The sequence below is a fragment of the Mus pahari genome, chromosome 10, assembly GCF_900095145.1.
Source record: "Mus pahari chromosome 10, PAHARI_EIJ_v1.1, whole genome shotgun sequence".
Lineage (NCBI taxonomy): Eukaryota > Metazoa > Chordata > Mammalia > Rodentia > Muridae > Mus > Mus pahari.
The window spans coordinates 107,326,565-107,339,260 of record NC_034599.1 but is presented as its reverse complement, the minus strand read 5'-3'; the positions used below and the strand labels follow the sequence as shown (position 1 = coordinate 107,339,260).

General features: G+C 48.0%; 1 protein-coding gene across 1 annotated transcript in view; it reads right to left on the bottom strand.

Annotated features, from left to right (window-relative positions):
- Susd5 (sushi domain containing 5) overlaps positions 1 to 12,696 on the bottom strand; it is a 43,102-nt gene that overhangs the window by 22,129 nt on the left and 8,277 nt on the right. The window contains exon 3 of the mRNA XM_021207300.2: positions 8,692 to 8,810. Within this exon, the coding sequence (XP_021062959.1) occupies positions 8,692 to 8,810 (119 nt within the window). The remainder of the gene's footprint in view (positions 1 to 8,691; positions 8,811 to 12,696) is intronic.

The following is a 12,696-nucleotide window of genomic DNA, read 5'->3' as shown; positions in this document are numbered from 1 at the left end:
TAGACCAGGCTGGCCTCGAACTCAGAAATCCGTCTGCCTCTGCCTCCCAAGTACTGGGATTACAGGCTTGCGCTACCACTGCCCGGCTATCAATTGCTTTTTAAATGTGAAACCAGATAAGCACACCTGGATCAACCCTACTTGGTTAGTATGTGTGTGTGTTTGTGTTTGTGTGTGTGTGTGTGTGTGTGTGTGTGTGTGTGTGTGTGTGTGTATACAAGTGTGCTGTCTATATGGGAATGTGTGGGTCCATGTGCTCATGTATGCACATGCACACAGTCCAGAGCATGACAGCAAGTGTCCTCCTCTCTGGCTCTCCATCTGATAACTTTAAGATGTGGTTTCTTACTAAACCTGAAGCTTAGTAGGCTGCTTGGTCATAAAGTTCCCAGGATCCCCCACTCCAACCCTGTCTCCATTCTTGGTTCTGGGGCAACAGGCATGTGCAGCATTTGGCTTGTATAATGGGGATCTGAACCCAGGTCTTCCTACTTGCAGAGTAAGTGTTCGTATCCACTAAGCCATCTTCCCAATTCCTGCAAACCTGGGGTGGGGTGGAGCAGGATCTCACTACATAGCCCAGTCTGACCTCAAATTTGTGATTCCCCTGCCTCTGCCTCTCTGGAGTGGGAGGTTCCAGGCATGCCACCCACCACACGTGGCTTGTTCTTTTATAGCTTGTTAGATTGGATTTGCTAATGTTTTCTTGTCTGTGTTCATGAGATATATTGGTCTGTAGTCCTTTTTTCTTGGAATGTCTTGTCTGGTTTTGGTTTGGAGGTAATAATGGCCTCATGGAATGAATTAGGATGTATTCCTTCTGCTTTTAAGTTCTGGAAAATTTCATAGAGAATCAGCATAATTTCTTCCTTAAATGCCCAGGCCCATCTGTGCCTGATGCTCTCTGTTCCAGAGTTATCATTTATTTTGTTCTTTAACAGAGAGAGGCTAATTGAGATCGCTCCTGTCTTAACAGGGTTGCTAGACTGTTCTTTCAATGAACTGATTTATTTCATCAGGGTTTCAAAGCTGAGGGTGCAGCTACTTAGATCTTTTTTTTTTTTTTTAATCTATTTAATCACATGTATTTATGTGTCTGGGTTTGGGTTTGTGCACATGAGTGTAGAGGACGGGAAAGGGCACCAGAAGCCCTAAAGCTGGAGTTACGGCTGGTTGCTATGCACTGGGAAACCAAACTGACTGCTAGACTAGGGGGCCACCTGATACCCAAGGAGCTGAAGGGATTTGCAGCCCCATAAGAGGAACAACAATAGGAACTAACCAGTAATCCCAGAGCTCTCTGGGACTAAACCACCAATCAAAGAAGACACATGGTGGGTGCTGAGGTCTGAAACTAAGTCCTATGCCAAAGCAGCAGCTGTTTCACATGCTAAGCCATTGTTCCAGTCCTAGTTATATATTATATTATGTTTATTATGTTTATGATTCTTTTTAATATCCATGAGATCTGTCGTGGCTCTCCTTTTCCTTTTCCTTTTTTTTTTTTTTTTTTTTTGGCTCAGGGGCAGGGGAAGTCTCACTGTGCAGCTCTGGCTGACTTGAAACTTATTATGTATGCACGGCTGGCCTTAAACTCGTAGAGACCTGCCTGCCTCTGTCTCCTGAGTGCTGGCATTGAAGGCAAGTGCCTCCACACCCAGGTGGCTTTTCATTTCTTTCAAAAAATTATTTGTTTTATTATTTGTGTATGGATGTGTGTGTATGCACGTGTGTGTAGGTGTGAGTGCCCACGGAGCCCAAAAAAGAATGTCAGCGCCCCTGGATCTGGAGTTAGAGAGTCATGAGCCACCCAATGCAAGGTGGACACTGGGAATCCGAATCTGGTCCTCCACAAGAACAGTAAGTGCTTCTCACTGTGTGTGTGTGTGTGTGTGTGTGTGTGTGTGTATGTGTATGCATTTGTCCATGTGGATAAGGGCATTGGCCTCACAGGCCTGATTAGATTTTACTGTCAAATTGACTCAACCTAGAGTCATCTGGGAAGAGGGAACCTCAATTACTGTGATCAGACATGTCTGTGGATGCCCACTCCGGGTGGTACCATCCCTATGCAGGTGGGTTGGGCTATATAAGAAAGTTAGCTAAGCTAGAGCCAGTGAGTGAGCCAGTAAGCAGCCTTCCTCCGTGGTTTCTGCTTCAGCTCTTGCTTGAGCTCCTGCCCTGACTTCCCTCAATGATGGCCTGTGACCCAGAACTATAAACAAAATAACCCCTTTCCTCCTCGAGTTGCTTTTGGTCAGGGTGCTTGATCTTCCATCCAAATTCTAACCAGGCCTGACCCTGCTTAGCTTCTGAAATCAGATGAGACTGGGTGTGTTCAGGGTGGTATGGCTGAAGACAGAGCACTTTATCTCAATAGAAAAGTCCAGGACCTATGTTACTCTTGGCTTCTCTACTTGGTTTCTTTTCTATTTTCTTTGTTCGCGCGCGCGTGCGCGCACACACACACACACACACACACACACACACACACACACACACACACAGAGTGAGAAGCACTTACTGTTCTTGTGGAGGACCAGATTCGGATTCCCAGTGTCCACCTTGCATTGGGTGGCTCATGACTCTCTAATTCCAGATCCAGGGGCGCTGACATTCTTTTTTGGGCTCTGTTTGGGCTACTGTTTGGGCTTTGTTTGGGCTACTGTTCAACATGGCTACCCAGCTCAGAGTCTTCTAAACCAGTGGTTCTCAAACTATGGGTCATGGCCCCTTTAGAGATGAACAACCCTTTCACTGGGGTCTCCTAAGGCCATCAGAAAGTGAAGATGTTTACCCTACAATTTATAAAACTAGCAAACTACAGTTATGAAAATGACAGCAAACGAAAATCATTTTATGGTTGGGGTCACCACAGCATGAGGTATTGAAGGGTCGCAGCGTTAGGAAGGCTGATGACCATTGCACCACCCACAAAGGCCAGAAGACTAGAAAACCCACAAGAGACAGGAACAGTGCACACACAGAAAGAGGGAGCCCTTGGTGTGGTAAAGAGGAAGAGTGGGGAAGACTAATCTCTATTTTGTTTGCTTCTGGGACATGGGGTCACTAGACTATATTTGAGCCTAAATTTGAACACAGAACACTCAAAATCTTGAAGAAGAACAGTCTAGACTACAGTCTCTAAAACACCCGCGTAGTTAGGGGTTAAAAGGTAGGCTGAGGAGGGGCTAGAGAGATGCCTTATCTGGGGAAATTTCCCAAAACCATTCCCGAGGCAGGGGGACTCCTCCAAGGCAGACCTGAGAACTGGTTCCTTTCAAAAATTCCCATCTGTCTTGTCTTGTGGACAGTGAGGATCAAGCTCTTCTTGAAGGCATAACAGAACTGCCCATCCCGGCCTGTCTTTAGGGGAAGCAAAGGTGACTGTCATGTGTGGGGTGACAACGGCTGAAAGAAAGGGACGTGAGGCTGGCTGTCTCAGGGGCAGAGACAGCAGCAAAGTGTTGGCTTGGAATGTAGCAGACACAGTGGAAGGGAAGCCAGACGCCTCCAAGCCCCAGGCTGCCCACTCAACGGAGACGCTCCCTAAGCAGAGGTGGGGCGTGGGGGAAGAGGGGACACGGGTTCAGGGTACAACGACAGGAGAGGGAGGATGGGAACGGGACGACCTAAATGATAGAGGCGTATTTCATCAGCATCCCGTCAGTTAAAAATAACTGCACTTATTAGTCTAAGTGAGATCACCACAGGTCTGGAAATTCACTGTCTGAAACAAGAACACCCGAAAGAAAAGGCCGCATCTACACATCGGGTGATGAGCTCGGCTTTAAAGAAGCGTGGGAGGGGCTGTGCGCATGCGAGCCGGGCCCCATCTTCCCTCTGCATTTTAGCAGATGCCTGTCTGCCAGTTTTGAAGTAAGCTCCCTTTATTTTCCTGGCCTTGCCAGAGGGGAGCAGCCTCGCAGTGGCTCGGCCATGATGCTCGGCCAGAGAGAGGGGTAGAAAGAGGGTATGCTGTGGGGCATCCACTCAAGCCTCACCTATACGAAGGAGGAACCTCAATCCTCCGAGCTGAGCCTCCACCCCTCAGGTCCTCTCCGCTGAGCCTTATTAACTGCATGTGCTAAGAAACCTCAGGAGAGCTTGCCGCGCACCACTTGACAGTATGTAGGAATCCCCCTGGCCAGCCAGTGCTTGCTTTGGCCAAGGAGGTGGTCCTTCCCTCTGTAACCTAAGTCAACGCTATAGTCCCCCCAAGGGAAGAACAGCCTCTCCATCGCCAAGCTTGGAGGACTGTGAGGAATGGCTTACATGGTCCATCTAAGGCAGGACCGCAGGACCGCAGGACCGCAGGACCGCAGGACCTAGGGACAGGTTACGATGGGAGACAGCAGCCTTCCTCAGCAGACACTTTGAGGCTGGGTGGGCTTTCTACCCTGTCAGTCAAGTGCCTGAGAGTAACGCCTATAAACTGACCACGAGGCTTGACTTGAGTGGAGTCGTTTCTTGTCCTGTCGTTGGGGTCCTCCCTGAGGTGAGATGTCTCTTCACAACTCACTAGGAGAAACTCACTGCGTGGGAGGGACACACGCAACCATTTGTAAATCCCCCCCCCCCCCCCGCATTTCCTCTGAGCAAGGATGTTCCTCTACCACAGCAGCAGTAATGATCCAAATCAGGTCATTCCCACATTGGTGCCATGCTGCTCAATTCACAAGCCACATTCATATACCATCAAATAGAGTTGTTTTATTTCTAGTCCAGGATACAATCCCAGATTGCCTTTCATTACCAAGTCTCTTTTCCTGTTTTAAACCAGGACAGTTGCTTAGGCTGCCTCTGTTTTTTCAACTCTCTGCATTGTAATTTATTTTAGTGATTGTGTGTGTGTGTGTGTGTGTGGTGCTGTGTGTATAGTGTTGTGTGTGTAGGTATGTGTGTGTAGATGTGTGTGTGTGGTTTCTGTGTGTAGATGTGTGTGGTGTCTTTGTGTGATGGGATGTCTGTATGTGTGATGTATATGTGTATGCAGTGTCTGTTTGTATTGTCTGTGTAGTGTTGTATGTGTAAGTATCTGTGTGTGTCTCTGGGTATCTGTGTGTGCACTTGTGTGGAGGCCTAAGGAGGATGCCAGGTGCCCCACTCCATCACCGCTGGCCCTACCCCCTCCAGGTTTCGTTTTCCTTTGAACCATGAATCTTGACATTACAGCTAGGATGGTGACTCTTGAGCTCCCTAGGAGCAAGGCGACCTCTAAGCCACAAGCAGGCCATAGATTTATAAGTGAGTCTAGCTAGGATTGGCACAGGAGCCACAAAAATTGTAGTGCTACCAAGTTGTCATTTTAAGTCACTCTACTCTGGAGTGGCACTTAACGTCATAAAAGCTACAGAGGACCTGACTCCTTGAGATCACCAGAGGCGCCAAGTTCTGTTCTGTTTCCCTCAGGTCAACACTGCCAATGTCGGGGATCCAAACAGCCATTGAATTCATTTACAGGGCTGTTAAGTAGGTAGATAGGTAGATAGATAGATAGATAGATAGATAGATAGATAGATAGATAGATAGATAGATAGATAGATAGATTAGATTAGATTAGATAGCTTGGTTCTTTGATTGGGCTGATGGAGAGATGGTTCTAATGGCTTTCCATAGAACCCAGCCAATGGAGACCCTTTTGTAGAAAGAGAGCTCACACTGGAAGACAGGCTGGTCACTGGTGAGTGTGCGGCAGGCATCTACCAGCACTCGCGGCAGTGCTCACATTTACTGATTTTCTGACATCTTCCCTGGACGGGATGATTTGCTGCATCCAGAGGCAGCCCAAGGATTTGTGCTTTTAACAACATGGTGTTTCTAATGTTGGGAGAAATCTGGGGCTGGGCAGATGGCTCAGTGGGTAAGGACGCTTGCTAGTAAGCCTGGAGACCTGAGTTTGATACCCAGGAGCCACATGGTGGAAGAAGAGAACTCTGAATTGCACAAGCTCTGACACACACACACACACACACACACACACACACTCACACACAGAGTGACACACGTGTCCCTAGATGTGTACACATACAAACAAATAAAAAACATTGTAAGAGAAGTCTGGGAAGCCATGGGTTTGAAACGTACCTCCCAACCTAGACTGCATATAAAACTCAGCAAGGAGGTTTTTCAAAGGTCAGTGATGGGGCCTGGGAGTTCACCCTTGTATCCTACACTTGGGAGGTGGAGGAGGCAGGAGGATCAGATGCCACTCGGCTACATGGTGATTTCTAGTCTAGCCTGCACTACACGCGACCCTGTCTCAAAACAAACACACTCAGTGCCCAGAACATGCAGATGAAATCCTGCAGGATCAGCACCCACAGACCAGTATTGTTAATGCTTCTCAGTGAGGAGCCAGGCAAAACTTGTTTCTGAGACGGACTAGTAAGCCTGGCATTTTCTCCATCACACGAACAACCCCATTCAGCAGCACGGGTCTCTGATAATGAAGACCTACCCCCCACAGCACCCACAGCACCCACAGCACAGCACCCACAGCACCCCACAGCATCCACAGCACCCACAGCACCCACAGCACCCACAGCACAGCACCCACAGCACCCATAGCACCCACAGCACAGCACCCACAGCACCCATAGCACCCACAGCACAGTACCCACAGCATCCACAGCACCCTACAGTACCCCACAGCACCCCACAGAACCCCACAGCACCCTACAGTACCCCACAGCACCCTACAGTACCCCACAGCACCCACAGCACCCTACAGTACCCCACAGCACTCCACAGAACCCCACAGCACCCTACAGTACCCCACAGCACCCTACAGTACCCCACAGCACCCACAGCACCCTACAGTACCCCACAGCACCCCACAGAACCCACAGCACCCTACAGTACCCCACAGCACCCACAGCACCCTACAGTACCCCACAGCACCCACAGCACACGATAGCACCCCACAGCTGCTGAGAACCCTCCCACTGGTTTTCTCCGCACCACTTGGTTGATTTTTCCAACAGGAAGTTGACTTTTTGTCTCCCACAGGCAGTTTCCTATATCCCATACATTTCTTTTTTTCAGAAGAGGGATTTTTTAAAGATTTACTTGTGGGGTTGGAGAGATGGCTCAGCAGTAAAGAGCACTGGCTGCTCTTCTAGAGGAGCTGGGCTCAATTCCCAGCACCCACATGACAGCTCACAACTGTAACTCCTGTTCCGGGGGATCCAACACCCTCAATATAGACATACATTCTGTCAAACACCACAAATAAAATGCATATAAAACTAAGAAATAGAAATTTAAAAGATGTATTTAATTATTCTATGTGTATGTTTTACCTGCATTTATGCATGTATGTATGTATGTACACCTTGTCTTGAGCCTTCCTGTGGGTGCTGAATCCTCTGTAGGAGCGACCAGTGCCCTTAGCCTCTGAGCCAAATCTCCAGTTCAGAAATGGGATTATGCTACGTATGCCCTCAGTAGGAAGAGAGACGGAAGCCTAAGCAGCGATCCTTCAGGATCTGTAGCAGACACACCAGGGCTCTGCTCTCATTCCTTAGAAACCTGGACCTTTCTAGGCACAGGGTTCCTGATGGGCACCTCTTTGTAGGAGAGTGGCATGGTACTCATACAAACAACATCCCAGAAGTCCCGTTTCCTGACACACCCTGTGACCAACGATCGACAGCTATCATGGCCCCCTCGCCCCCATCAGGAAGATCACGATTCTGCACTGTGACGATTAGTTTTCATTATCAGCTCAGCTGGATTTATCATGTAGGAGATGCAGCTCCAGCTGTGACAGTGAGGGTGTTTATACGGGCTGTTTAACGTCCTCAGAGCGGGTGGTGCCACCCCACGACCTCTGGGGAGAGAAGGGTCTGAATGACAATGGCCTTGGTCCCTTGGATTCCCAGGTATAGACCCATGCCCACAGCAGTCTTAAGCTCCTGCAGCCAGCAGCGTAATGGACTCTCCCCTCAAACCGTGAGCCTGAGTAAACACCTGCTCTTCTCTGTCACCTTTTGCCACAACAAATGAGTCAGGAATCGATACATGCACACCATCTCCTGAGACTCTCTGAAACACCAGCTCAAAGTTATCTTCTCTGCCACACCTCTGTGAACTCTACTTAATATGTACCGATGTCTGGCCACCTTCACTCTCCTGTTCAGGTTCTCACTGCCCTAGCTGTGTCCCTAATTAGAGCCCTTCTAAACTTTTATATTTTATTTACTAACTTTTATTATTTATTTATTTTTTTAAAAAAATTTATTTATTTATTTATTTTCGAGCCGGGGTTTCTCTATGTAGCTATCCTGGAACTCACTCTGTAGACCAGGCTAGCCTCAAAGTCACAGATATCTGCCTGCTTCTGCCTCCTGAGTGCTGGGATTAAAGATGTGTGCCACCATCATCCGGCTTATTTATTTTATTTTTAAAAATTATGTGTGTGTCTGTGCACCTGTGAATGCTAGTGCCCACAAAAATCCAGAAGAGCTTATTGGATGTTATAGGAGGTTGTCAGCTGCTCAACATGGGAGCTGGGAACCAAAGGTCCTTTGGAAGAGCAGTGAGTAATCTTAGCTGCTGGGCCAGCCCTCTACCCGCCCTGGGAAGACTCAAGAGAGCATGTTCAGAGAAGTGTCACCTCAGAGTGTTTGTCTAGATGGCCTACCCACGACGGCACTCACAACCTCCAGGACCCTTACAGGCACTGACCTTCGTCCTTAATACAAAGAGCATTGTACTTAGCACCAGGAACTGGGTGACTGTCAATTCTCACGTCCACAGCTCTGGAGACTGGCTGTTCACCGCTCCCTTTGCTACACACGGTCGTCCTGAAACAGACAGAGGAGGAGCCTGGGTTAGGAGAACGTCTTTGGGTTGAAAAAGAATTATTTTCTTCCTTCAGCTGAGTCAGCAGATGTTTGGGTGAACCATGACCTTTGGGCAAAAGCATCCAGAAAGAAACATTCTCTACAGACAAAGGACACGTTTTTTGGGGAGACACGTGATGCTGGAGTTAACTCGAAGGTATCAGTTCAGCTCTCAGAGGCAATACCTTTTGATCCCTTCCGCAATCTTTTTTTTTTATTTTTTTTTCCTTTACTATGGAACAATTCCTCAAAGAAATCACTCGAGTCTCTCTTTACACTCCGTGTAATTACTGCACGGGCTTGTATGTGTGAAGATCAGAGGACAGCATGGATCGGGTCTCACCCTCTACCACGCAGGCTTGGCAGTAAGCTCTTAATCTTCGGAAAGACACCTAGAACTCCCCCAGCACACAGAGCTCAGCTTCAACAGAACCAATTCTCTTTGAATAGCCAGGGTCAGCCAGTCAGCCCTGTTCTCTTGTGTCTCTGAGCTGGAGGGACAAACCGCTGACTTCTGGAGAAGGGACAGCCTGCTCTTAGGTTCTTCCCTTCCTTTGGAAATTCGGAGTGCAATCATCGGAGTGAAACACATCACTAGGATGCAGTTCTTTTTTATGCAGGAAGCCTCTCCAAGAGCCATTGCTCGTTGACAAAGTTTTGAAGCTTGTAATCTCCTTCTAATGCCTTTTATGGGCTTTAGGTTCAGACTTAGGAGTGTAGAAGACATAAGGACTGGCTGGGAGGAGTGGCTTATGGTTGGAAAAAGGAGGGGGCACTCATTTTGCTAGATCTCCTTGTCTGACATGTCTCAGAGGTCTTTAGAAAGCCACGGCAAAACCTGGGACCCTGGTGCCTGCAACCATGAGCCTAGGAGGAAACTGAGGTGGGACTTCAAGGAGGAAGGGCATCTGAGCTGCCTCCCAGAGAGAGGGAATGGAGATAATTGTTGAACCACCAAAAGACAAACTAGAATAGAAGGGAGTAGTCTGTTATCCTTAGGCAAGTTACTCCGATCCCTCCAGATCTCAAGCTAACTTGTAAGATGGAGGTGCTACAGCTAAGGGTATAGCTCAGTGATAAATCTGTGCTTGGTATATGTGAGGCACCAGAACAAAATGGTGACTAGGGAGGGGCCAGAGTTCACCAAGCTGGAGCAAGCAGGTTGCATAATCTTGCTGGGATGGGAGCATCTGAGAACACAGAGGGTTCACAGTGGGTCGGCCCTCTCTCTTTATCACCCAGGCATCCGTATAGAGGCACAAAACCAGCGCCCCTCAGGCTGGACGCCGCATAGAGGTGGTCTCTACCACAGATCCTCTGAGTGGGTGCTAAAGAAGCGGTAATCACTACATGAGACCTCTCAAACGCCAAACCGTCTCTCCAATCCCGCTTTCTTTTCTTTTAAAATTCTATTTGCAGCATATAGTTTCATCTCTGTCACCAATTTCTCTACATTGTTTTTATTCTCTCTTCCTCTGTCATTTATTCTGCATATCTCCTGAGAGAAATTCCACTTTACTAATTCTCTCTTTGGCTCTTTTCAATCAGCTGTTAGATCGATTCATTAATTTTAGGGTTTTAAAAAAAATTTCTAAAATATTTCCATTTGACTCTTTTTATAATTTCTCATGCTGCTAAATTTCCCCTTGCCTTTCATATCTTTGAAAAATTTAAGGATTGTCATCTTCTTTTTAAAAAAGGATTTATTTTCATTTTATGTATATGGGTGTTTTGCCTGTATGTATGTGTCTGTGCACTGTGTGTGCCTGGTGTCAAAGGAGGTCAGAAGAGCATATAGGATCCCTGGAATCTGAAGTTACAGATGGTTATGAGCTGCTACTTGCATGCTGGGAATTAACCCAGGTCCTTGACAGAAGTAGCCAGTGCTTTTTTTTTTTTTTTTTTTGTTTGGTTTTTTGAGACAGGGTTTCTTTGTATAGCCCTGGCTGTCCTGGAACTCATTTTATAGACCAGGCTGGCCTCAAACTTAGAAATCCACCTGCCTCTGCCTCCCGAGTGCTGGGATTAAAAGCATGTGCCACCATGCCCAGCTGTAGCCAGTGCTCTTAATGGCTGTACCATTTCTCCGGTCCCAAGGATTGTCATCTGAAAGTCACTATCAACTAATGCTGAGACATAGAATTTCTTTTAACTTTGTGTCTCCTGAATTTTACTTATTCTTCGTTTCCTAGTGTGACTGCTTCTTTCATATTGTGTGAGAAATACTATGATAACAAAATTGTTTGTTGAAATAAATCACTGCCTAGAGTGGAACTGGCTTCCTAAAAGTCAAATTTTATGGATTCTTCCAGACACCGGGAAGCCTGAAATGCCATTATCATCTTTGAAATCTGAAGAACAGATGCAAACACTACTGGGACATTTCCCCCAGCTAATTGTAAGATTTACTTCTCTAAAGCATTCCATGGATTAGGAACTCAGCACACAGTGGGGCTGACTCTCTGCTCAGTGGGGCTGCCTGTCGTCTGCTCTATAGTGTCTAGAGCAGTGGTTTTTGACCCTCCTAATGCTGTGACTGTTTAATACAGTTCTTCATGATGTGGTGACCTGCAACCATAAATAATTTTCGTTGCTACTTCAGAACTGTCATTTTGCTAGTTATTAATTGTAATGTAAATATCCATGTTTTCCGATGGTCTTCCTCTGGTCTTCCTTTTCACAGCGGTTGAGACCCAGAAGTTGAGAATCACTGTGAGGGACTGTGAATGGCAGCCTGTTTTCTGGTCGAGCTAGGTTCAAACCCCCAGAGACCCAGCAGATTAATCTGCAAGGGACGGAAGGCCATTTGCCATGCTCTCAGACATGGGTTCCTGACACGAGGACCCAGCTCCATCATTCTGTAGGCTATAGTCAGGTATGTTCCTCCCCACAGTGACCCTGTAACAGCAAGGTAGCCCAGCCCACTATAAAAGGGGCTGCTTGGCCCTCCTCTCTCTCTTAAGCCATCTCTGCTCATCGAAACCTGCTGTGCTAGAGTGATGGAATAGACCTTCCCCTAAAGAGCGGCGTCTAATCTCTAATCTCCCGCAGGAAGGCCTCCCAGTGTTTCCAGCCACCAGACTCTCTCGGGAACCACCTAGCGCCTTTCCCCAACCCCCTTTTTTCCTTTCAGCCCGGGGCCACTGCCACCCTGGGGCCCCCACCCGTTCTCAGCTCTTCGGAGGTGTCCAATGATGTCCTGTGATGCCCAAGAGTGAGAACCTGTCGTCCCTGGACTCCGTGAGGCCCAGGGACCCTGGACTGCTCCCTCTCCACCTCCCCCCACTGGGGTTCCATGGCTTCCCACAACCAGGCACCCACTCAGGCGGCATGGAGAGCGCGTGGCAGTCTTCTGCCTCTGCCCACCCAGTCTCTCTGAGCTCTGGCAGGACAAGGGTCTCTCCCCTCTTTATTTCCCCACGTCCGGTGCCCACCCCACTGATCTAGATCCTGAGCTGACATGATTCATAGGCTGAAGATAACTCAACATCTGGGGGCCGGAAGCAGCTGGGTCTTTTCACTAACAGTTAGCATTGTATGTTGCCTAGAACTGGTTAGACTGTTTGGCAAGGGCCCTGTGTGAGCCTTCCTCAGTGCAAAGCCTTCCTCATCTGTATCTGTTACTTTTGCACAGCTGTAGGCAAAACACTTAAGAGAGACAACTCAAGGGAGTTTGTTTGGTCCCACGGTTTCAGAGAGTTCAGTCTGTACAGCTGGAGAGGTAGGGGGGTGGTAACCACCTAGTCTTGGTGCCAGAGGCTGATCATGTGACTGGAGACCAGGCTACAAAAGGTGTCAGGAATCAGGCTGTTCCAGTAACCTCAAAGGCGGGTGTGGTGGGGGGGGG